Here is a 24,768-nt window from a genome sequence, read left to right on the forward strand (position 1 = left end):
AGTTCTAGGACATGCTTCCAAAAGTCATGGGGTGTCTTCTTCATCGGTGTGAGAAATACAAAGGTGATGTGGGTGGAATGGTTGAATGAATCTCAGCCTGAGGTATTTACTTAGAGGTTCAAGGGAGTTCTTTGCTCTTTTTTCCACAGTGCCACTCTATAAAAGGACCAATTATATGCAAATAAGTCTTGGCCCTTCTCCAATAAAAAATAATCCAACCTACATTGCCAGCTCGTGTATCCTCTGTATGGGAATAAAATAAAAGCAACCCTAGGCAATTTCTGGCCTAGTTAGACCTTGTCAGTGCGATATAGCGTGAGTCCTAAGGCACAGTGAACACAGGACTCGCATCTGGGTAGACCCGCCACATTCAGGGCTGTGCACTAAGGAAAGCAAAAAGATGGGATGCGTGGAATGCTTGAGTTACTCTCAATTATTTAGGACTGCGGCCCATTTCATCATTTTTTGTCCACCATGACACACATTTTCTTTCCTCCAATGAAAGTGCTTACTGTTTATTTCTTTTCTCATGGATAATCAATTCTATCTAAAATTACTATCAGTAAGACAACTGAAAACTCTGTTCTTTGTAAGCTATTCAAATAGTAAACAATGTTCTGTTTTATAGAGAATAGTTTGCAAGCATGACGTATGACTTCTTATCTTCCTTCACTAATTAATGCCGGGCCTTCTATAAATGAATGCATCTTCACTTAAACTTAAGGATGGCATAGGGTGCCCTAAATATTGGGGCATAAACTCCCTGCCTACAGATGATGATATGGGCAGTATGTTCTTAGTAGAAAATTAAACGGATATCCCACAGATGGCGGAGTTTATCCCTGAAAGGATGCTTCAAAATGGACAACAACCCTTAAAAGCTTCAGGTGAAGGGTTACATTTAGGCCATGGCGGGGCTCCACATATGTCTTCCATGTCTTTGGTTTGTGAAAATGATAATCCCACGTAGTTCGTCCGGCTAGTCAAAAGAAGACAGCCGCTTTGAAACCCAGCCAACAAAAATGCTTCTGTGGCGTTTGATGATCAAAAGAGTAAAATGCCAGTGAAAGAATCACTGCTGCTTGGTTTTCGCGCTCCATCACGGCAACATATATTTATTTATTTATTTCAAATCTTTATTTCGGTTTAATTTAAACCATAAAAGATGCACAGTAACAGTACATACACAATGAATGATACAGCACGTTTAAAACAAAGGAGCGTTCCACAGATACCGATTTCGACGGTTTTCAGTTAATTGAAATCTGAGGGGGTAAACCTAACCGTTAGTAGGAAGAACACAATTGCTCGGAGATCGGCAGCCAATAACTGCGTGTTAGATCGCATAGACGGTCTACCAGAGGAGTGCCAAGACGGCAACATATAAGTTAACAAAGACAACACCCTGGATTTGTGCCGGTGATGAAAACCAGATCAGTGTACATCAAACACTCTTTCGGGAATGTTATATTTTTTCAACTGATATTCCTTTGCAAATTATTAGAATTGGGTCTAGGAAGAACCTAAAACATGCAAGGAACTCTTATAAAATTAACAAATGGCTACTTTTCAAGTGGTGATATTTTTCTGCAATCATTTTAAACCTGCATAAATGCTCATAGTTTTAATTTCTGTGAGTGTAAATCACTAATGTTTCCACTGTTTACCGGCAGGTATTATACATTGCATCTGTGCTCCTATTATGTCTTGCGTGATTTATTTTGTGTGGGGATAAGCACAAACAGTTCTACTTCTCCTTCCAATTATTATTAAATGAGATATAAGTCTGGCAGGTAATTTCTTACAGTCTGTTTTCGTTCCTGAAGTTTTGAACTAAATACATTTCCTTTGCCTGAAAATAACCTGCTTTTTGTTAATATGTTTTGGTGTTTGTCAGACATCTCATTTGCCTTGCCCTGTACATAGACACACAGATAATTTAATTTAAGAAACTAATTAAATCATGATAAAGTAATGGCTAATGTCAGGCTTGCCTAACACACGCAGGAACTGCCTGAATAGAGTAAGTGACCAGAACTTCCAAACCACACCCTAGCAGAGCTGCCAACTTTTAGTTTACCGTGTGACATTTCCATGTATTTGGTGGTTTTATTTGTCATACACATTGTCTCTCCCTCTCCCTCTCCTGCAAACATTATATTATTATCAGTTAAATTATTTTCATTTGATAACATTAGTAGTAGTATTTAGTACTCGACACAGTGGCATCCATTCCTCAACCACAGGAATGTGACTTGTGGCCTCCAGCTCATGACGGGCATTAGTTGCTTCTCTAGTGGATACCATGACATTAAATCTCAAACGTAATACACAGCCTATTCCCACTCAAGGAACAAGAATTTGTTATGTCGATATGTGCAGCGCACTATCACCCAGGAGGATATCCTGGCGCTGAGTAGGAGTGGAACTTGCCAATCCTAGGTTTAATGTGAATACTTGAAGAGACAGGACTTCACCTTGTTGCTGAATCCAAGAGGTACCAGGCAGGATTGGATGTGTAGCTGCAGGTTATTCCACACTTTAGGATCAATGTAGGAGAAGACTTGATCGCTGGATCTAATTTTCCGAATGCATGAGATACATGCAAGAAGGAGTCCAGGCCAAAGCAAAGTGTGCGGAGGTGTTTGTGAAAGCTGATGCGCTTACTGAGAAATGCTGGGCCAGAGGTATGTAGTGCTTTGAAAGTGTGGGTAAGGATTTTGAATTGTGCTTATTTGTGGTACACAGTCAAAATATCGAGTTGTAAATATCGACCTACTAAAATATCGTGTTTGAAATTTCGAAGGTGTAGAATATCGATGTCAAGAATATCGTTGGACAGAATATCGACCCTAAGGAAGTAATATCGAAAATCTTTATATCGATGTAAGTAATATCGAAGTTAGTAATATTGATAGCATATATATCGATGTCACTAATTTTGATTACACTAATATCGATATTTGTATAATTTTTTTGTTTTTTATTATGCATGTGTTATATGTTTTACTTAAGTATTTAAAATAAATATTATAATATGTGTATTAATTTAATATATTAAAACATTTATTTATAAGCAAATTATATGTTTTAGTACCGGAGCGGGTTGTGGGTTTATAGGGGAATAGGGTGGGAAGTAATTTAATTATGTTTAATTAATTATTAATTAGTAGGAATTATAAATTAATTTTAATTAATTGCTAATTAATTTAAATTAATTGGAAATTAATTTTAATTAATTGATTAATTGATAAAGATGTTCTGTAGCGGGTTGTGGATTTATAGGGGAATAGGGTGGGAAGTAATTTAATTATGTAAAATTAATTAATAATTAGTACTTATTATTAAATAATTTTAAATAATTGGTAAATAAATTTAATTAATTGGTAATTTATTTTAATAATTGATTAATTTATATATATGTTCTGTAGCGGGTTGTGGGTTTATGGGGGAATAGGGTGGGAAGTAATTTAATTATGTTTAATTAATTATTAATTAGTAGGAATCATAAATTATTTGTAATTAATTGCTGGTTATTTTCAATTAATTGGTAATTAATTTTAATTAATTGGTAATTAATTTTAATTAATTGGTAAATAATTTTAATTAATTCATAAATAGATAAATGTGTTCTGTTGCGGGTAGTGTGTTTATAGGGGAATATGGTGGGAAGTAATTTAAATGTAATTAAGTATTAATGTTTTTAAATTAATTGTTTATTTAATAATATAATTGATAATTAATTATTAATTGGTAATGAAATATTATAAAATGGTATTTTTAAATATTTATTTTTGGTTAAATATATTTTGATAATCATGTCTTTAATAATTATGTATAGGTATTGTTTATGGTTTATATTTATTTAACCCCTTCCACGCTCATGACGAGCTGGGCTCGTCATGGTGTAGCCTCCTCGCACACTGATGACGAGCCCAGCTCGTCATGTAACATGGGTTTTTTAAAATCTCAGCATATGGCCGTAATTACCATAGCGCCCATGAGGTTAATAGTTTTTAATTTTATTACTAAAAAAAGCTTTTATTTATAAGTATGTTATTTTAACCCCTACGCTATCCAACACTTTCCCTACTGTTGCACTCTCTGGAGTGGGAATAGTAATTTTTACCCCTACGCTATCCAACGCTTTCCCTACTGTTGCACTCTCTGGAGTGGGAATAGTAATTTTTACTCCTACGCTATCCAACGCTTTTCCTACTGTTGCACTCTCTGGAATGGGAATAGTGATTTTTACTCCTACGCTATCCAACGTTTTCCCTACTGTTGCACTCTCTGGAGTGGGAATAGTAATTTTACCCCTACGCTATCCAACGCTTTCCCTACTGTTGCACTCTGTGGAGTGGGAAAACTAATATTTACCCCTACGCTATCCAACGCTTTCCCTACTGTTGCACTCTCTGGAGTGGGAATAGTAATTGTTATCCCTATGCTATCCAACGCTTTCCCTACTGTTGCACTCTCTGGAGTGGGAATAGTAATTTTTACCCCTACGCTATCCAAATCTTTCCCTACTGTTGCACTCTCTGGAGTGGGAATAGTAATTTTTACCTCTACCCTATCCAACACTTTCCGTACTGTTGCAGTCTCTGGAGTGGAAATAGTAATTTTTACCCCTATGCTATCCAACGCTTTCCCTACTGTTGCACTCTCTGGAGTGGGAATAGTAAGTTTTTACCCCTACGCTATCCAACGCTTTCCCTCCTGTTGCACTCGCTTGAGTTGGAATAGTAATTGTTACCCCTACGCTATCCAACTCTTTCTCTACAGTTACACTCTCTGGAGTGCGAATAGTAATTTTTACCCCTACGCTATCCAACGCTTTCCCTACTGTTGCGCTCTCTGGAGTGGGAATAGTATTTTTCACTCCTATGCTATCCAACACTTTCCCTACTGTGGCACTCTGTGGAGTGGGAATAGTAATTTTTGCCCCTACGCTATCCAAAGATTTCCCTACTGTTGCACTCTCTGGAGTGGGAATAGTAAATTTTACCTCTACGCTATCCAACGCTTTCCCTACTGTTGCAGTCTCTGGAGTGGGAATAGTAATTTTTACCCCTACGCTATCCAACGCTTTCCCTACTGTTGCACTCTCTGGAGTGGGAATAGTATTTGTTATCCCTACGCTATCCAACGCTTTCCCTACTGTTGCACTCTCTGGAGTTGGAATAGTACTTGTTACCCCTACGCTATCCAACGCTTTCCCTACTGTTGCACTCTCTGGAGTGGGAATAGTAATATTTACCCCTACGCTATCCAAATCTTTCCCTACTGTTGCACTCTCTGGAGTGGGAATAGTAATTTTTACCTCTACGCTTTCCAACGCTTTCCGTACTGTTGCAGTCTCTGGAGTGGGAATAGTAATTTTTACCCCTATGCCATCCAACGCTTTCCCTACTGTTGCACTCTCTGGAGTGGGAATAGTAATTTTTACCCCTACGCTATCCAACGCTTTCCCTACTGTTGCACTCTCTTGAGTTGGAACAGTAATTGTTACCCCTACGCTATCCAACTCTTTCTCTACAATTGCACTCTCTGGAGTTGGAATAGTAATTTTTACCCCTACGCTATCCAACGCTTTCCCCTACTGTTGCACTCTCTGGAGTGGGAATAGTATTTTTCACTCCTATGCCATCCAACACTTTCCCTACTGTGGCACTCTGTGGAGTGGGAATAGTAATTTTTGCCCCCACGCTATCCAAAGATTTTCCTACTGTTGCACTCTCTGGAGTGGGAATAGTAAATGTTACCTCTACGCTATCCAACGCTTTCCCTACTGTTGCAGTCTCTGGAGTGGGAATAGTAATTTTTACCCCTACGCTATCCAACGCTTTCCCTACTGTTGCACTCTCTGGAGTGGGAATAGTATTTTTCACTCCTATGCTATCCAACGCTTTCCCTACTGTTGCACTCTCTGGAGTGGGAATAGTAATGTTTACCCCTACGCTATCCAACGCTTTCCCTACTGTTGCAGTCTCTGGAGTGGGAATAGTAATTTTTACCCCTACGCTATCCAAAGCTTTCCCTACTCTTGCACTCTCTGGAGTGGGAATAGTAATTTTTACCTCTACGCTATTCAACGCTTTACCTACTGTTGCACTCTCTGGATTGGGAATAGTAATCTTTACCCCTACGCTAACCAACGTTTTAAATAATTAATGTTAAAAATATTATAAGGATATTTAATTATTTATATTTTTTACATTTTATGTTATTGTTTTATGTTTGTAAATGTATTAGTAAATTAGAATATATTTTCTCAATTTATAAATTAGTAAAATAATTATTACTACTTATTGTTCAGTACATATATATTATATATTTCCTGTATATATTTAATTAATGTATTATTATTATATATATATTATTTATTAATTTTAAATATTATTAGATACTTTTAACTATGTATATTTTATTTATTAATGTTATTTACTTTATTTTACATTTATATTTTAAAAGAAAAAAAACAATATTTTTAACATCAATATTTTTAACATCTATATTATTTTTTCGATATTTTTGTACTTACCATGTTGTAGATAGGATGTTGATATTCTTGCCCTCGATATTTTTGACTCGATATTCCTGTAGGTCGATATTTTGTAGGTCGATATTTTGTCAGTGATCCCTTATTTGTGTATAGGTATCCAGTGTAGCTCCTTGAGGTGAGACAAGATATGAAAGCGGCGTGGGAGGTTGAGAGTTATTCTGACTGTCAAATACTGAATAGTCTGCACTCTCCTTGTGAGTTGTTTGTTGATCCCAGCGCTGATGGTGATTGCATAGTTCAGCTTGCTAGTGATGAGGGTGTGGGCGACTGTTTTCCTGTTGTTGGTTAGGATTCATTTGAAAATCTTCCTTTTTCAATTTGTTGAAGCATGAGGCAGTGATTGTGTTGAATTGGACTGCCATTTCGATTTTGCTGTCAATGATGATCCAGAGGTTCTTGGCATGGGAGGTGGGGGTGGGTGTTGTCTTAGTTTGGTCGGGCCACTAGGTGGAGTCACACAGTGAGGGGTTCTTCCCTGAGATTAAAATCTTTTGTTGTCAATGTTCTGCTTAAGACAATTGGACTCTATCTAGTCTACAATGTTGGTCATGCATGTCGTGAACTTGCTCCAGGTGCTGGGTATCATTTCTGTGATAGAGAGGATAAGTTTGTGTCATTGGTGTAAGAGAGTACATTAATGTTGTGAGCGCAGATGATTCTGGCCAGAGGGATCATGTGCCTATATACCTTCCCAGGGTGATTTGTGCGTGTTACAAATTAAAATATCATAACATAACCAGTAAGCATTGAAGACAGTTGGGCTCAGGAGAAGCCCTACGGGACTCTGCAGATGAGGTGATTCGGTGTCTGAGGTGAAGGGTGCTTGGCTGTCTAGCTTCTGACAGTCAGACCCTTCAATTCCGATGTCATTCAGGCTTTGGATGAGAATGAGGATGGGAGACCGTATTAAATGCAGCAGTCCCGGAGGATGGGGACTGCTGTGTCTCCTATCTCCAGGATCATGCAGATGAGGTCTGTGGCAGTGATGAGGGCAGTTTCAGTCTGCAGTTGAATCTACATCCGGACTGGGTAGTGTTCAGTGGCGCCTTTACTATAGGGGCGGGGGCATAAAATGGTAAAACTAACATTTTATGTGTCTGCCTTCTCGCACTGCGAGAAAGCAGAAGTGCCTGGTGCCTGGTTGTGGGCGGGTGGGTGGTCAGTCCCGCTTGAGGGCAGGGGGGATTGGCTTTGCCCACTGTTGTGGGTACTGACTGTTTGGTCAGCCCCAGGGCCAAACAAAGCAGTCATGCCCACTCCCCCTTTTTCTCTATGTAGGCTGCATGATGCAGTCTACATAGAGAAAATGGCCCGGCTGGGGCACTGCCCTCGCCAATCACAATGCTGCCACTGTAGCGTTGTGATTGGCTTACGGCGGGCCGGGGAAGGAGGCTGCCTGTGGCTGCTTCCTGTTCCTGCATGCGGGATCCGGCTGCACTATCACACTGGACCTGTCAAGAGCGGAGGAGGCACCAGCGTAAGGTAGGTTTAATGTTTTTGATGGTATTATTCCCCACCTGCGAGACCCCCGCCCCCTGGAGCATGACTGGCGTCACTCTCTCCAATGACTCTTGCACTCTCTGTGCAGAGTGAGCCCCCCCACTTGTTGCTGGAGGGTCACAACAAGACACAGTGAATTCCGATGGGAACAGTGGCCAGGCAAGTGCTGCTCCCCCAGTCGCAGAGAGGACTCCCCCCAACACCCCCTCCCCCCCCAAGGTATGGATACGGTTGCCAATGGTGGAAACCCTTGTGAGTGTGGTGAAAATTGTATAACGAGAGTGAAGAGGTTACTAGGTCATGCGTGGGCCCTCTTCCTCTCACGGGGGTCACTGCACGCATGGGCTAACTCCACAATCGGCTTTGTGACACCGGGGGTCTCTCTCGCAGCATTTAGGGTCTTCCTTTGACAGAGGCTTGCATTTTCCGGGGGTCTTTCAGCACCTGGGTTCTTCCTATTACGCTGGCTTACTGCATCCAGGGTCTCACTGCACCAGGGGGATCAATGGCCCACCTCCTGTTGTTACGTTAGAGCGCAGAATTAGGACGTGAAATATAATTGTTCTGTTGGGCTATCTGTTTATTATTATTATTATCATTATATTTAATTTTATACAGCGCACAGCTACCCGGAGGTTTCCCGGCGCTAAACAAAAAGAGGGAGGACGGGGTAGTTGCAAAAGACGGACTCTAGAAAACATTGAGGGTCTATAGGTTAAATAACCAGGTCTTGAGGTCTCTGCAGAACCTTAGATAGCAGGTTTCAGAGCGTAAGGAAAGAGGTAGGGCATTCCATAGAGAAGGAGCCAGGTAATCGAATGAGCGGCCGCCCATTCTGGCTCTCCTAATACGAGGCACCTGATATCTATGTTGGGTAGACGAACGAAGAGTGCGGGGGGACAATAGTGTTGGTCCAGGGTGCTTAAATAAAGAGGGGCATTACCTGACTTGATATGGTGCATGATACAGAGGGCCTTAAATTTGGAGCGATTTTCAATACGGAGCCAGTATAGGCTACGCAGAGAAGCAGAAGTGGAAGAGGTTCTGGGGAGATTACAGAGTAATCGAACAGCCATGTTTTAAACCATCTGAAGTTTACGAGTCACCTCCTTGCATCCACCCAGAAAGAGAACATTCCCATAGTCCAGCCGAGATGTAATTAACGCTTGGACTACGGTTTTCTGGGTGTCATGGGGAAGCATCCATATGATCTTTCTCAGCCATTTGATGATGGTAGTACAGGTGGCAGAGACCTTGATCACATGTTGCCTCATCGACAGCTGATCATCAAATATGATGCCTAGGTTGCGAGCTGTCTTGGAGGGAACAGGTAGGGGACCCATTTGCTGTGGACAATGGTGGGGACCCCAGAGTGTGGTATTGTGGCCAAACAAGAGAAGCCCGGTCTTATCCCCATTTAATTTTAATTTATTGTCGTGCATCCAACTAGCTATGTTATTGAGACCAGAGAGAAGGGATGATGTAGTGGAATTTTGACCTGTGGACAGTGAATATATGATCTGAGTATCATTGGCGTAAGAATAGATGGTAAGTCCGGCTTGCTCCGCAATGGTAGCAAGGGATCTTACATACAAGTTGAAGAATAGTGGACTCAAGATAGAGCCCTGAGGGACGCCATGAGTGGAGTGATGAGTTTTGGAAGCTGAGGAAGGGGAGAAAACTTGGAACGAACGGTCAGAGAGATAGCTGGCCACCCAACCGAGAGCCGAGCCACTGATGCCGATGGACTTAATGGCAGAGAGAAGGATGGAATGGGAAACAGTGTCGAAAGCGGCACTCAAATCCAGTAGGATGAGTGCCACAGTTTCCCCTCTGTCTACCTGCACCGGATGGTCTCAGAGACCCCAAGAAGAGTAGACTCGGTAGAGAAGCCAGCCCTAAAACCAGACTGAGACTGATGGAGAAAGTTGCCTGCTTCAATGTAAGTGCTGAGCTGTTTGTTAAAGTGCAGACCGGAAGGAGTGAGATGGGACGAAAATTAGCTGGATTATTGGGATCGGCATTCGCTTTCTTTAATAGGGGCACAATTATCACGTGCTTCCACGTACTCGGAACCTTGGCTTCTCTGAGTGAAGCATTAAGGAGTTCTAAAATTAAAGTGAGTGCATGAGAATCAAGAGTTAGAAGGATTTGTGGGGGCATGGGATCCAAGGGGAACCAGATTTAATGCAACCCAGGATATTCTGCAGAGAAGTGATAGTAAGAGGGTCCCATGCAGTCAGCTGAAGCGGGGAGGGTGGACACATTTGCGCATTTTTTTCTGATTCATACAAGGATGCAGACATGGCCGGCTCAGGAGATGATGCAATGTGAGTAGGAACTCCAAAGTTAGTATGGATGGTCTCAATCTTGGCAGTAAAAAATTCTGCAAAGGAGTTACATTGCGTTTCATCCAGGCAGGGAGCTTTGGGTAGGCAGGTCATGCCCGAAAGTTCCTGCACAGCTTTAAATAAGGCTTTAGGTCGATTCTGAGCTTTAAGAATGGTGAGGTTAACATGTTCTGCCTTGGCTGTGTTACAAAGGGAATGGTATTTCTGCATTCACACACTACTGAAGATCATCCCTTCCTTAAAGGGGGGCAGAGGCTCAAATTAGGGCTCGTAAATACTGTGAACGTTCAGAGGCTGTACTGTGCGCCCAGAGAATCGAAGGGCTCACCTATGTTGCGTCTTCTGCTGTGTTTTGCATGAAGGGTATGACGCACTTGCATTCTGGCCTGATTGACAATCTATCGCCTGTCCTGAGCAGTTTTGCAATGGCATTTGCAAAAAAGCATTAGCGCTGTTTTGCACCAGTAGATCAACGGAAATGTCTTGACAGTATTAATAGTGCACAACTGCCAAGCACCAGTAGAAAACTGCCCATCATTTGTAGAGTTCATGAGGTCTGTGCCCACTGCTGAACAGATTTGATTTGTGAGAGTTAGTTTTAAATGTTGCATTGTTTGGAAGTAAAGCGAATCAGTGAACATTTTTTTTCCCGTTCCGCTCGCAGAATTTGCGTAATTTTACGTTCCGCGGAGAACGTGAAACTGCCCAAAATTCTGCGTTCCGCTACTTCGCGAAATTTTTTGCTTGTTCGCGTTCTCAAAATGCATGTTCACAAGATTTTTCCCCCTGAGCACGCAAACAGCAATTGCGAACAGGAAAAAAGCATTGTGAACAAGCAATTCCGCGTGTTCGCCGAATTTCTGCGTGTTCGCAGAGATTTTTACAATTTCGCAGAGATTTGCGTAACGCAATAATGCAAATTCCGCCCACCCCTAGTAAGAAGGACTGTAGACACTTCAGTACTAGTACAGAAACATGTGAAGCAGGACAGGATGAGAGGCCTATGGGGGTTCATCAGCGGATTGTACAGAACTAACAAGGGTACTTTCACAATTGCTTTATATGGCCGGGATACCCGTCACCCCCTCCCAACACAAAGGATGGGAAGACGGACACAGTATTTGAACTTTTGGAAGGCAGGAGGGAGTTACCCTCCCGGCCGTATTTATTAAAATATGAAACAAAAATTAAAACATTAAAATAACAGTTTCATATCATGTACAATTTTCATTTACACATTACGATGTTTATTGGCTAACCTTAACACATCTCTAATACAAAGGTTCTCCTAGCCGAGTCTAAAACATCCTGCAAAAACATATTCTCAAAATTAAAATTGTACATCCTAACATTACGGGCCAACGGCAAGGTCGTAACCGGTGTCAGATCCCTAATACCAGAACTCTCCCCTCCCTTGTGAGGGGCGGGCGCACAGAGGACTGTACCTCTGTGCCAACTTCCAATTTCCCTTGTCTTAACGGGGGCCCCATATTTACTCTACGCCATCTTAGTGGTCGTCCGAGGACTCGTGTGAGGTGTCTAGAAGGTAGCGTAGACCCCCCTCCCACCCCACACTGCTTACCACATCCGCTGTCGCGGATGTCCTGGCCCCGGGAAATTCCTAGGAGGGGCCCGTAGCCCCTCCTCCCCTGGGAGGGGCCTATGACCGCCTTCCCTTTCGGCGGCCCCATCCTTAGAGGGTACCGCCTCCCGGTGTGAGGGGCCAATGGCCCCTCCCCCCGGGCGCTCCCATCCATAATGGGTGGCGCCCCACCTCTAGGGATCTTCCAATTACTGCTCACCGATCATGACCTTACCGCCACAGGCCGGATAGTTGACCGGCTATCCGGACCCCCCACAAACTCCTACTAAAGGTCATGAACTCACAAACCCCTTAACCATGCTATGAAGTCTCCTATGAGTAAGACATTCCCCTCCCGGGACAAATGGACCCCATCTTTGAGATACATGTGGTCCCCCCCGAATACACCCATGCGGAATACAATGCAACTGTCCTGAACGAAACAACCTACTGAGTTTGTTATTGACTTTCTTAACCGAATGATTCAGAGCTGTCCCAGAGAGGGCCCCCCGCCACACCTTCCTGGGAATCATGTGTGACCATGCTATCACGCACCCTGGAACCCTTCTCGCCAACCAACTCACAGTGCTTAGAATTCGCTCGAGCAGTACTCGTCGACCAATGGACACCAAATCATTTCCCCCCAGGTGTACTATGATTACAGACCTTGTCCGCCCTAACAGTCCCTCAATAAAACATTGAAATTGGTCAATACAGAGCCCGCCCCTTCCGTGGAAGGTCACCCTGTACCCGTATTCCCCAGCCACGTGAATCATGTCACCTGCTTTGAATACGTCCTCAGCACGCCTCACGTATGAGTGGCCAACGACCCACACCACTCTTTTCTCAGCCGGTGATCTTTGACCGCTGGTCCCCAGGTGTCGGGTCAACTGCACAGTCCGCCCCGCAAAGCCTGCTCGCGAAACTGTAAACCAAACAGAAACAAGAAGCATGAGTGCATGACATTGGCTTCACAACATGTGCAACCGCACATACCTTTTATAACAGCTGGAGGACCAACGCCCCAATTGTTTCACTTTCTCAACACTCAGACCCCTGGCTGTAACCTCTGTAGCAGCGTCTATCCGGAAGGAATGGGTCCCAAAATCGCTCGGGTCCAAGCCCGCTGCCGCGATTGCCAGTGTTAGCACCCGCTGAAACTGAAATCTAGTCAGCGGGGTGGCGTCGTTGTGTCTCAGCAAGCTTCCCCCCCACGATACTGCCCTTTGCGCCAAATATGCCTCCACGCATTTGACTGGGCACGTGAGGGACCCTTGAATGCGCTGGACAACAACACTGTCCCCGATAGCCCCCTGATCGGTTTTGGACTTGGCTATTGTGACTACCATTGAATCACCCTTGATCAGAATGTGTTCTCGACACAAACCTCCCTCCGTATCCTGCTTGTTCTTTGCTACCAGCTCGCTTACCCGCATATCCCCATGGAATGCTAAAGCAAAAGCGGCCCGGAACAGTACTGCCTCTGACTGGGATGAGCATGTCGCAGGGAGTACGGACATTAACAGGGACAATCTCTCTAGCCCGATCGGGCGCCTTACGTCCCTTCTACGACCCTCGAGCCGTTGCCAACCACGCAGCGCCTTCTTTACTAGAAAGGACGATGTTGGGTCCTTGATGCCATGCGCCTGCGCCATGAAGGCAATGGCGGCCCGGTGCGTATTAGCCGTTGCCACTGATCGGCCTGCCTGGTGGAGTGACACTAGGAACTTCAGGACATATTCTTCCTGCCCCCAATGATCCCCCCTAGCTGGACCCAAAAATGACCAATAGGAACGGAACGCCCCTTCGTATGCCTTCCTTGTCCTGGGCGCTAGACTTGCTCCCACGAGGTCCTGTAATCCGGGGCACCGAGTGACCAGAGAGCTTCGGGGAATGGTGCCGCCACCAAGTCTGCGGAAGGAAGATAACCCCTGAAGGCCTGCATGTGGGAACGAGATAGTGCATCAGCTGCCTGGTTCAGTACACCCGGCACGTGCTTCGCCCTAAAGTGGACATTCAACCTCAAACACAGTAGAACAATTTCCTTCAGCAATCTCAAAATCCATCTGCAGCGTGCTGCTTGATTATTGATACATTCAACCACAGTCATGTTGTCGGACCAAAACACTACAGTGCGCTCTCGAAACCCATCCGGCCATGTCTTTAAGGCCACAAAAATGGGGAACAGCTCAAGAAACCCAATGTTACCTGTGAGCCCACTGTTGTGCCACCACGCCGGCCATGTTTGTGCCGACCATCGATTACCGAAGATGGCGCCAAATCCCACGCTCCCCGCCGAATCGGTCCATAAACCCAGCTCCTCGGAGGAGACTGGTGGCTTGTTCCACATGACGCGACCGTTGAAATCCGCCAGGAATGCCAACCATATGCGCATATCCTGGCGAACCTCTGCAGACAGTCTTGTGCGGTGGTGCCCTTCCTTGAGACCGACCATGGCTTGTGCAATAGAGCGGGAAAAGGGGCGGGCCATAGGTATCACTCTAAGGGCGAAGTTAAGCTGGCCCACTGCTTGTTGCAACTGATGAAGAGTAACCTTTTCTTTGCTGATACACTATTCTAGAGCGGCCCTAAATTTCTTTACTTTCTCCCTGGGCAGACGGAAGCATCCCTCCACTGAATCGAGCTCAATTCCAAGAAACTCGAGTGAAGTAGATGGCCCCACAGTCTTCCCCGGTGCCAATGGCACGCCGAATCGTTTCATGAGATCGCAAAATTTCGTTAACGCCTGTGCACATTCCGTGTCACCGGCTGACCCCAAGAACAAGAAATCATCAAGGTAATGCATAACCTGCGTATAACCCGTAGCTCTGGTGAACGCCCATTGCAAAAAACCACTGAATTTTTCAAAATAAGCACAAGAGATGGAGCAGCCCATTGGCATACATTTATCCATGTAGTAGCGTCCTTGAAACACAAAACCTAGCAGACGCTGATCCTGAGGGTGTACCGGGAGCAACCGGAACGCTGACTCAATATCCGATTTGGCCATCAGCGCTCCGTGCCCCAGGCGATTCAACATGGCGACGGCCTCATCGAAGGATGCGTACCGCACCGAACAAACTCCAGGGTCAATCGCATCATTCACCGAGAGACCCTCCGGAGCCGACAAGTTATGGATCAACCTAAACTCACCTGGGTCCTTCTTGGGGACTACTCCTAACGGTGAACAAATGAAATTAGCGACTGGCGGTCGCCCATATGGGCCAGCAACCCGGCCACGGGCAACCTCCTTTGCAATCTTAGCCTGCACCACCGCCGTATTCTGCTGAACCGATATTTGGTTCTTACACTGCGATTGCCCTCGAAAATCCCCCGCCGGGATGTGGAAACCATACAAGAAACCGTCTCGCAACACCCCAGCGGAGACATGATCAGGGTATTCCTTCAGCCAAGGGATCATTGCCATGATGTCTACGGGGGTAGGTAGTGGTGCCCCTCGGTCGATGCTAGACCTGTTTGGCCCCTCCTCTACCCCCTGTATCACCATTCTTGGCTCTGCACGAACTCTCAGGATGTGAAGATTGTCCGCACCCCGCACACTCATGCCTGAACTTACATGACCCTTGTGGCCTCGTGCACTTGCCTCTTTTGAAGCTCCAACAGACCCCTTTCCTACCCGAATTCCCACCATTCCTTGCTTGATGGTCATTATTGGTACCTGCTCGAAAGGGCGCCGCCGCAAAATGGCGAGCGGGCTCCGCCCCATTCCCGCCAAGCTAAGACGACTTCGTCGTGCCCGGCATGAGCTGCTTCTGCCACGAGATGGAGTCGAAACAATCCCACGTCAGAGATGAGTCGTGCTCCTTGGCCTTACGAAACTTACTATCATAACCCAACCATTGATTGCCTTCATATGTCTCATAGAAACCCATTATACGTGTCTGGTAGCAGGCCAATTCAGTCAACACTTCGGGCCTACGCTCCCCCATGATCGCAGTGAACATCGCAAATGCCCTGCCCCAATTAGAAATCGTCTCATCCACCCTGAATGCCGCCATTTTTGCGCGCCATACGCTCGGGTGCAACAAGTCCTTCTGACTTTTGACATGCTCTATTTCGTGGTGGTCCGTTAATAGAGAAAACATATTCACATATTTATCAGCCCAAATCATTTCTTTCGTGGCCAGCGGGATATGTTGGACCACCCTTTCCCTCCTCGAGGGCAACGATCCCTCCCCTGCCATCGGCAACGGTTGCTTGCCAGAATCGGTGGCTGGTCCCGCTGATGATCCAACGCCAGACGCCGGTTGTTCCGAGGAAACCTGGGGGGAAACAATAGGGAGATTCGCCTTCGCAGCATCTCTCGATTGCCGCAACTGCTTTATTAGTAACCTGGCCTCTTCGGCCGTGTCCCCTGGTGCCGTAGTACCTTCTGTATTTCTTCCCAGCCATGCGGCCAACTGGGCGGCCAACTCCGGAGGCATATCCCCCTCATTATTGGGCGTAACTACCACGGGGATCGGTTGTCCCGCGTCCGGGATCGGAACGGGGGCTTCCACTGGACTAACCGGGCTTGCCGGGGGTGACTCGGGAACTGGGGCTTCCCCCCCTGCCGCCCCATTCCTGGCCCTTTTACCTCTCCCTGCGGGGACTACTCCCGGCAATGCTGGTCCGATGACCTTCTACGGTCTGCCCATAATATTCATTGCCGCCATCTGTTTCTTCATGTTCGCCATGTCCTTAACCAGCATGCGAAGCATTTGCTCGGTTCCAACCTTCTTTCCGACCTTCTAGCCAGGCATTGTCGTCGGTTATCCGGAACTTGCTGCTCGACACGGTCCTGGATCCAAAGATTCGAAAACGCTGAAAGAGAAACACAAAAATTACAAGTTCTCAAAATTGGCTCCTTGTTCCGTCTAGGGCTCACGTGCAACGAGGAGGTGCAGCTTCCAAGCACAGGAACAAGAGGATGCTTCCTTGGATTGTTGCTCCTTTTATTCTTCCTCGGGAGGGCGTGTACCCTCCTCCGATCTGCCTACAGGGCGCGGCCAACGGCGTAGGTGTCTAGGACAACCCCTCTTGGGCGGGAAAAGGCGCGCCCCGGCTACGCCGCTTCGGGCATACCAGCCGAGACACGCCTCCCGCCCAAAATGGTTTCCCGGGGGGGTCAGGGCACCCTACCATACGTTCGGGGGGACTGAGTGGTCGCCCCTTTCCATTAACCTTCTTGCTTCTCAAATTTGCTTGAAAATGCAACATTTACCCACTATTTTTTCAAAATTTTCTCAGGGGAGAACCCCTGATCCCTCCTTCGGATATACAAAAAACAGGAGGGGGAGGTAGAGTAAATAGAGATGGATTCTTACTCGACAGACTACTTTCATAAACAAAAAGAATCCAACTGAAGGTCAGAGTGAAGTGTTCAACACTGTGGTGTTGGAGCACTTGGTGTTTGATAAAATACCCCTCACACACCAAAAGGCCCCTTGGTGTCATGCTTCATCATCGGGGTCTTCGCACCCCTCTAACGGGATGCGGTGTGCTACGACCTACGACTACGCGGGAGCACTTTTAAGTTATTGACTATATGTGGTGCATGTGTTTGGGTGTATTTATAAGTGAGTGGTAGGACGTGCTGAAATGATAAAAAGTACCTGGCTCGTGAGTATACTCTAAAAATGTTTTATTCCTAACTCCGGCTGGTACTATTAAAAGAAGTGCAGTGCGAGATCAGATCTGTCGTGTTAATGGACAGGATCTCAGGTGTGCGTCGACATGTTTCGGAGACAGGGCTCCTTCTTCAGGACGGGGGCACAACTTCCCCCACCTTACTCACGTTTAATTAATATTACCAAAATGTATTAAAGTTGATAACAGAAAAAGTGAAAAACTATGCGTATAGTATTTTAAGGCTATGGTGTGCCTACAGCGGTCTGCTACAAGTTCAATGACTTATGAAGCTTGCTTGCTTGCTTCATGAGCATTAGGAACGTCTGGGGGTTGCCAATATGCAATGAGCTCGGGATGAGTTATCCACCGTGTTACCCCACACGCTGCTCCGCTGAATGTTCAGGCTTGCTCGTTGTGCTCGCTCACCACGGTTCACTCTGACAGAAAGTTTACGCCTCACCACTTTCAAATCTCAACAGCCACCACTGGTAGTGTTTAAGAGTTGTTGATGAATTTCTCCAATACCTTGGCTAGATGTGGAAGCATGGACATCAGTCTGTAGTTGACGAGTGTGGTAGGGTCCACTGAGGATTTCTTCAGCAAGGAGAAGACTGTGTTTCTATATTAAAAATAATGGAGCAGCCAAATATGCCTGGGAACTGGGGCAAATTTGTATAATGTAACAAAGCACCAGTGGGACTGTAAGCCTAGACTTCGTTGGCAACTCTAAACAAGCTCTTAATTAATTGATATTTCTAATGAATACAGCCAAATAAATGCTACCGTAAAAAACAACTCAGTAACACATGAACACATTGCATCATAAAGAGAGGTGCTCAAACAAACCTTCGCAGTGCAAATGAGTGAGTGAACAAAGTATAAGTCCAATACAAGGGATGAGGTTGGGTGTCGATTTGTGAGGTCTGTCTGTCCGGTTGCAAGGTAAAGTTGATATATATGGTGGGGATTTTGTTGCTGAAAAATAAGGAGAGGTTGGCGTAGAGCTCCTCTGAGGGTGTGGTTGATTTGAAGGTGGCTGCTGTTCGGGTGAAATCTTTCTTGATGTCAAACATTTCCTCACTTCTTTTGGTACTGGTGTGGATGTATTTATCCAAAGTGGTGAGTATAGTAGTCCAGATCAGTTGGTGGTAGCGTCTCATGGCAAACTTGAATTCACTCCTGTCTTTGTTGTCTTTGCTCATTCTCCAGCTGCCCTTCAGTTGCCTGCAGTGGTACTTTGTTAGTCTGAGTTCCTCTGTTTACCAACTGCTTGGGGTCTGAATCTTGGCATGTTGGTGTGATCGAGGTGGGCCAGGGCATTGCCAGAGTACAGGAGATCTGAATTGTGTCACAAGACATATCAGCATAGTCTTACACAGGGCATGATTGATTTACATTAGTGCAACCCATGAGGAGTAACATCATCAGGGCTGCCTGAGTGATTTTAGTGGTTGGAGATAGACCCAGTCAACATGCATATAAAGCATTTGGACCTTTAGAGGTGATACCAAAATGCTGGTAAGTCCTGGCGGGTGTGTTAAGGAGTGTGGAAACTCTACAGGAGTATGATAGGGCAGACTGGACAAAAATGGTTTTTCGAAGTGGAGAAGTCCTGTTAATTCTTCCAACGGCCTTCAGGTATCTGAATGAGTGTAAGACAATGCCAAGGATGTAGAAAACAAACAAATGGCCTAGAAGTGTAAATACTTTGTGATAGTAAGGTATCTTTTTGTCAAAGAGTTGTAGTAAATCGTTTATAGGTCTTAGAAACACAATTGTAATTATCCAGTGTCTGTCATATAATGTATTGGGAACAAAAATATAGTGAGGCAGGAATTTAGGATTGGGCTTTCTGCCTTGTGTATTAAGTGGTTCTTCCTGTTTCCAGGCCTGCACTAGGCTAGGCAGGACCACATTTCCCTGTTGGCTTTACCCAATGGGATTCTACACCATCCACGGAAGCCCTAGAGGAGGCTACAGGAATCAAACCCCACACTGCATGGAGCCACTGGTTCAACGCTGGGGCAACTACCCACAAATTTGAATCCTGAAGGAGCAGAGTGCATTTTTAATTGGGTGTATTGTTGGGTGGAATAAGAGCAAAGAAAAATATGACATGGTCTTATTTCTGTGGCACCAAAAGTAGTATCTTTATAAGATTTATTATCACATGACTATGCTTCTGTTGTAGGAGCAATTCTGACCGACTCACAAGTCAAAAGCTACAGATGCATCCTCTTCTGCAGGAAGAGCGGGTGAAACTTTTCTTTATGTTTTCTGTCTGTATTTATCTGTAAAAATCCGTAAAAACGGAAAACAGGGAGCCTTAATCATAATTCAGAACCCATGAGGATGTCCTCATCTGCTGGAGGAGTGACTCGTGTCAGAAGCCGCCGTGCTGTCATCAGGTTTGTCCACTCTAAAGAATGGTGTGTTCGCGGTCAGTTTATCAGAAGCAATAGTAAGCATGGATACAAACCTGAGAGCTAATGATTTTAGGATGCTCCACTGCTTAACAACATGTGATGTTAACTGATGCAAGAAGCTATCACTCTCCCCTTGGCTCCCAACGGCTCTCAATAGGTTTAGCATATAACTGATCTCTTTGCTGATTGTATGAGGTACTTGTATCAATAAACATTAGGGCCACTTTTTAAAATACTGGCTGCAGCTCCTTGCTGGTCACCATTCCTTCACCGGTGAGCTAAACACCATCTTTGAACAGAGAAACACACCTATTTATATAGGCAGATTTTTTTTCTAGTGACTTTTTGCAATACCAACTACTATATCTAGATTTGCAAATCTAGCAGACATTGTCCAAGTCCTCTTGCCCTCCACACAACACCCTAGATTATCATTTTTTCATGTGTAAGAGCACAATGCAGTTGATATGGCACAGATATTGAAAGACTACATTTCAAAGATGGTGAATGAATCATGTTTGTGAATGTATTATTCTTTACTGGCAGTCAGCGTGAGTATAGTCTATTCCATTGGTGCCTGAGCTAAGACAACAAATGTCGTTCTTCTGGCTGTATAGATATATACAGTACAAGATATTTTTTACAAAAACATATGCAGTTCGTAAAACATGGTTTCCTTGAATCCTATTTAATCACTCTTTTGCATTGAAAGCAAGATTTGTCAGACGGAGAATTAAATATGAGGAGTCCAATAACCATATAGAGGAATGAGGCAGAAGGCAGAGTTTCTTTATAAGGTTACGGAACTCTTAGGTGAGTTGCAATATCCTTATCATATACATCAAAAACCTGTTGGATATTTGTTGCAAATCAGAAACAGCTCAATAGACACAAAGCTGCAGCAGCGTAGAGTGTGTCTAGCTTTTCTCTAACTATCTAAAAAGTGCCAAAATAAACATGTTCTCTGTTCTTGTCATTGTAAGCTAGAAAAATAGAGCAGAAGAACGAAAAGCAACGTTTCTAGGCTAAACAGCTGCTTCAGTTATGGTTGCCGGCTCTGGCACCAGGAATAGTGACATCTGAACTCAACTGTAATATCTTATAACAGTCGAGCGTTGACATCTTTTCTTTTTAATCAGTGAATGGGTGCATCACAAGTTGCCATTATAAAGAAATTGGAGTCAGGCCAATATAAAGGGATTACAGAACCCCATGCATTATAAGGATATTGCTGGTCTCTGAGGAGCTCAATGATCATATAAAGACATGAGGCTTAAGACTGGGTGCTTTCATGATGTCACATAACTTTGAGGTAATGGCAATATCCCAGGGAGGTATATTATTTTCAATAATAAGTGAGGTTTCTACCATGCAGAGTAGCTCAGTTCTCCTTTGATTTTTCTTTGCATTCTGGGTCTTGCAGGTGGTTTCTTGATTATAAATGTTTAACAGCAATCCCCAGGGTGCAAGAAGTAAAACACAATTAGATTCACAGTGATACCTCCATAGCTGTGTGTCGTAGAAATCCCACTTTTAAATCATTCACTCTATGCTTACAGATAGATGGGAAGCCTCAGAAACTGTGACATAAATTACCAGCTCCTCTGTTGCCTGATTCTTTGCCATAGAGCAGTGGTTGAGCAGAGGGGGACATGTGAACATTTTCAAGGCATTGATGAATATAAAAAAATGGAACCTTGCTGGCAGGGTACGCAGGTTGAGAATATCTGCCACCTGTAGTCAAGGTAGCAAATGGCCGGGAGATGTTCCACAAGTAGGCCGACTGTCAAAGCTGCATACACTACGCAGGAGTGTTATTGCTGTTGCCATCTGCGACGAGCAGTTGTAAAGAAAGGAAGCCCTGATACCCGTGGAGTAGGTGACAGTGCAACAATAGTAGTCATTTATAATAAATTATTACGCGTAGCAGCAACGGCTATGGCGGAGAAGGGTCGCCCCTACTGCTGAAAAAATGGGAAAAAATAATGATAATAAAACCAGTTTATTATGATTTTATTTTTCTTTCCCCGCTACAGCCAGCCAAGTCTGGGCAGGACGGGGCCATGATGACAGCATTGGAAGAGTAGTGCAGCACTGTAAGTGCGCATGACGGTTTGACCAGCCGTCTTAGGTCAGCCAAACTGACATGTGAACCTAGGTTTCTCCAACCCAGCTGTGTTGCACAGCCAGGTTGGAAAAACAGCACAGAAACCCAGGCACGATCCGAGCGGCAAACCGAGCTGCTCAGACTTATCCAAGCGCTGCTCCTATGCAATTGAGAGCAGTGTCGGGATTGGGTGGGGAGCCTGTGCTAGTGTCCCAGGGGCTTCTGGAACACCATTAGGAGAGAAGAGGAGCACAGATGCGGATTGCAGCATCGGTGGCAGAACAGGTACCTTTTTTTTCATTCTTATTATTTCCCCAATCCCCCGTCCTGTGCCCACCCTGCCCCCCCTCTTTGGCTTTTCGGCAGCCGCCACTGCCGAGTAGTGACTCAGTTTTTTTTTTACATGCGAAGAAATTGTTTTTTAATTTCATATATATCTGCAAGACTCTATCTGTTAACTTATTAGTGGCAGGTGTTGTGCAATGTAAACATTTTAGCGAATATGATTAGACTTTGGATTGGTGTTCAACTTTTGACTTTTATTGTACTGTAGCATTAAACAACATTTTTATATATCATGTTTCCCCAGAGGGGATAACAAGAGAAATACATTGTTTTTTTAAAGTATCTATCGCTTAAACCTAAAGGTAACCAATAACATAAATGTAATTATTCTTTACAATTAAATTGTTTCCTGATATGTTTGTGAAGTATCTAAGCTGACCACCTTTGTGCACTTTCTTTTCTACCTGAAGAAAGTTGGTTGTGACAAGGTGATCGGTTCCACCAAGCAGGAAGATAAATGTGGTGTGTGCGGAGGAGACAACTCGCACTGTAAAGTTGTGAAAGGAACCTTCACAAGGGCGCCAAAGAAACAAGGTAAATCGACTGCACTAGTAGTTGTTTGACCCTCGTGACCATATTCCCAGACATGAAAAAATATCTTCGTTTGTTGCCACTTACAAGCATGGATTCTCCATCTACACTGTTACAAGGGTACTTAAAAAAAAGTACACAGATGATTGGCAGGATATATAGCATTGGTAATCTGAAAATAGAGTCTCCGAATGTTTATTTGAGTATGTGTCCTACTCCAGGCTGGGAGCTACGGCTAAATATCCTTGCCCACTTCCCAAAGCATTTTCTATGAGCTGGTAATATGTCCTACTTTAGACTACATGTCATTTCTCTGGGCCAGCAACGGCATGTCTTATTTCAGAAAAGTCTTTGTGAACCAGGCTGGATACTCTAATGCAAGTGTAACTCACAAGTATTCGCAGAAAAAAACTTTTTGAACGGGAGCTTAAGCTTTTTTTTTTATTTTACAACTGTAAGTTTGGTGATGACAAAGATAAGTCTTCTTGCTCAGAACATTCCCAAAACATTCCTCCTACAGCCACATATCACTTAGGATTTACATTTAAGTGGGGCACAGATACCCTGAAAAATCCGTTCTTAATGAAAGAGCTCTTATTGTATTTTTTTTCTGAATGGAAACTCTTCCGGTTTTTGAACCATTATTCATTCAAAACCAAAACATGCCACCAGATCTATGCACTCTTGAAGAGATAACAGGACACATGGGAAAAAAGAGAACTTTTCTACCCACACCAGAATGGCACGATTTCACAAAATTTAAAAATCTTAATTCGAAGTGCCCTCTAATTACTAATTACTGCTTTTTGTCACGAGAACATTTCACTAGGGGGTACCTGGTGAAATGTACGGGTTTACAAAAGCCTAGGGATGCAACACGGGCCCCTGCGGCCTCAAACCTTCAGGGACCACTATCGCTTCAGGGAGCCCTGATTCAGCCTAAAACCTATAAATATTTGTGTGATTTTTGGAGACTCATGGGTCTCTTATATTCTGGAGGTGAGCTCAAGCATTTTTTAGTTTCTCCCCAACAAAGGCCAAGTAATCGGGGAAAACCTGCGGGAGTCTGTGCCAGAGCATAGACTGCCAAGGTTATTCCACATTTAAAAATGTAAACTCATAATGGGCCTGTTTTTCTGTTCCCCCCCTTCCAAACTACTAATCTTTGTGGTATTGGTACTTGCATGTGGGTGAATAACAAATGTGAGTCCTTCATCATTCATATTTGGCTCTAAAATGTCCTTTTACTTAAAGTAGCTTATGACCTGGCTGTTGCACTGCTTTGATTCTTTTTAGTCTCCATCTTGCTGACTTTGTTAGGTGTGCTGGGAAGTCCTCTGCTATTGCAGACATGTGCATTATAAATTCCCGTAACATAAAGCTTAAAAATCACTGACAGAATATTGGTAACAGAAATATGTAGACACAACATTGTGTCAAAAATATGAAGGACCAAAATATTGAGAATGTTAGTGCAAATAGGTAAGTATAGATTTACTTTTCTTAACTCCACACCTGCTTATCTTGAAGATAAATATCGTTGCTCCCTCCGAACACCACCTCGGTGCAGTTGCGGATGGGTGCTTACTCTACTGGGGTGCTCCCGTATAAATTTCCATTCTCCAACTCCTCAAGGGTATCCCTACCCAAGAAGACAAGCACTCACGGGAATGAGTTCTGTTACTTTTATTGTTAAAACGGTCTCACGGCCAAACAGACGCGGTACG

At 44.3% G+C, this 24,768-nt stretch overlaps 1 protein-coding gene across 1 annotated transcript in view; it reads left to right on the forward strand.

Annotated features, from left to right (window-relative positions):
* ADAMTS2 (ADAM metallopeptidase with thrombospondin type 1 motif 2) overlaps positions 1-24,768 on the forward strand; it is a 1,719,397-nt gene that overhangs the window by 1,429,011 nt on the left and 265,618 nt on the right. The window contains exon 14 of the mRNA XM_086931466.1: positions 22,921-23,044. Coding sequence (XP_086787592.1) covers positions 22,921-23,044 — 124 coding nt within the window. The remainder of the gene's footprint in view (positions 1-22,920; positions 23,045-24,768) is intronic.

The sequence above is a fragment of the Lissotriton vulgaris genome, chromosome 7 (assembly GCF_964263255.1).
Source record: "Lissotriton vulgaris chromosome 7, aLisVul1.2, whole genome shotgun sequence".
In the NCBI taxonomy this organism is placed as follows: Eukaryota; Metazoa; Chordata; class Amphibia; order Caudata; family Salamandridae; genus Lissotriton; species Lissotriton vulgaris.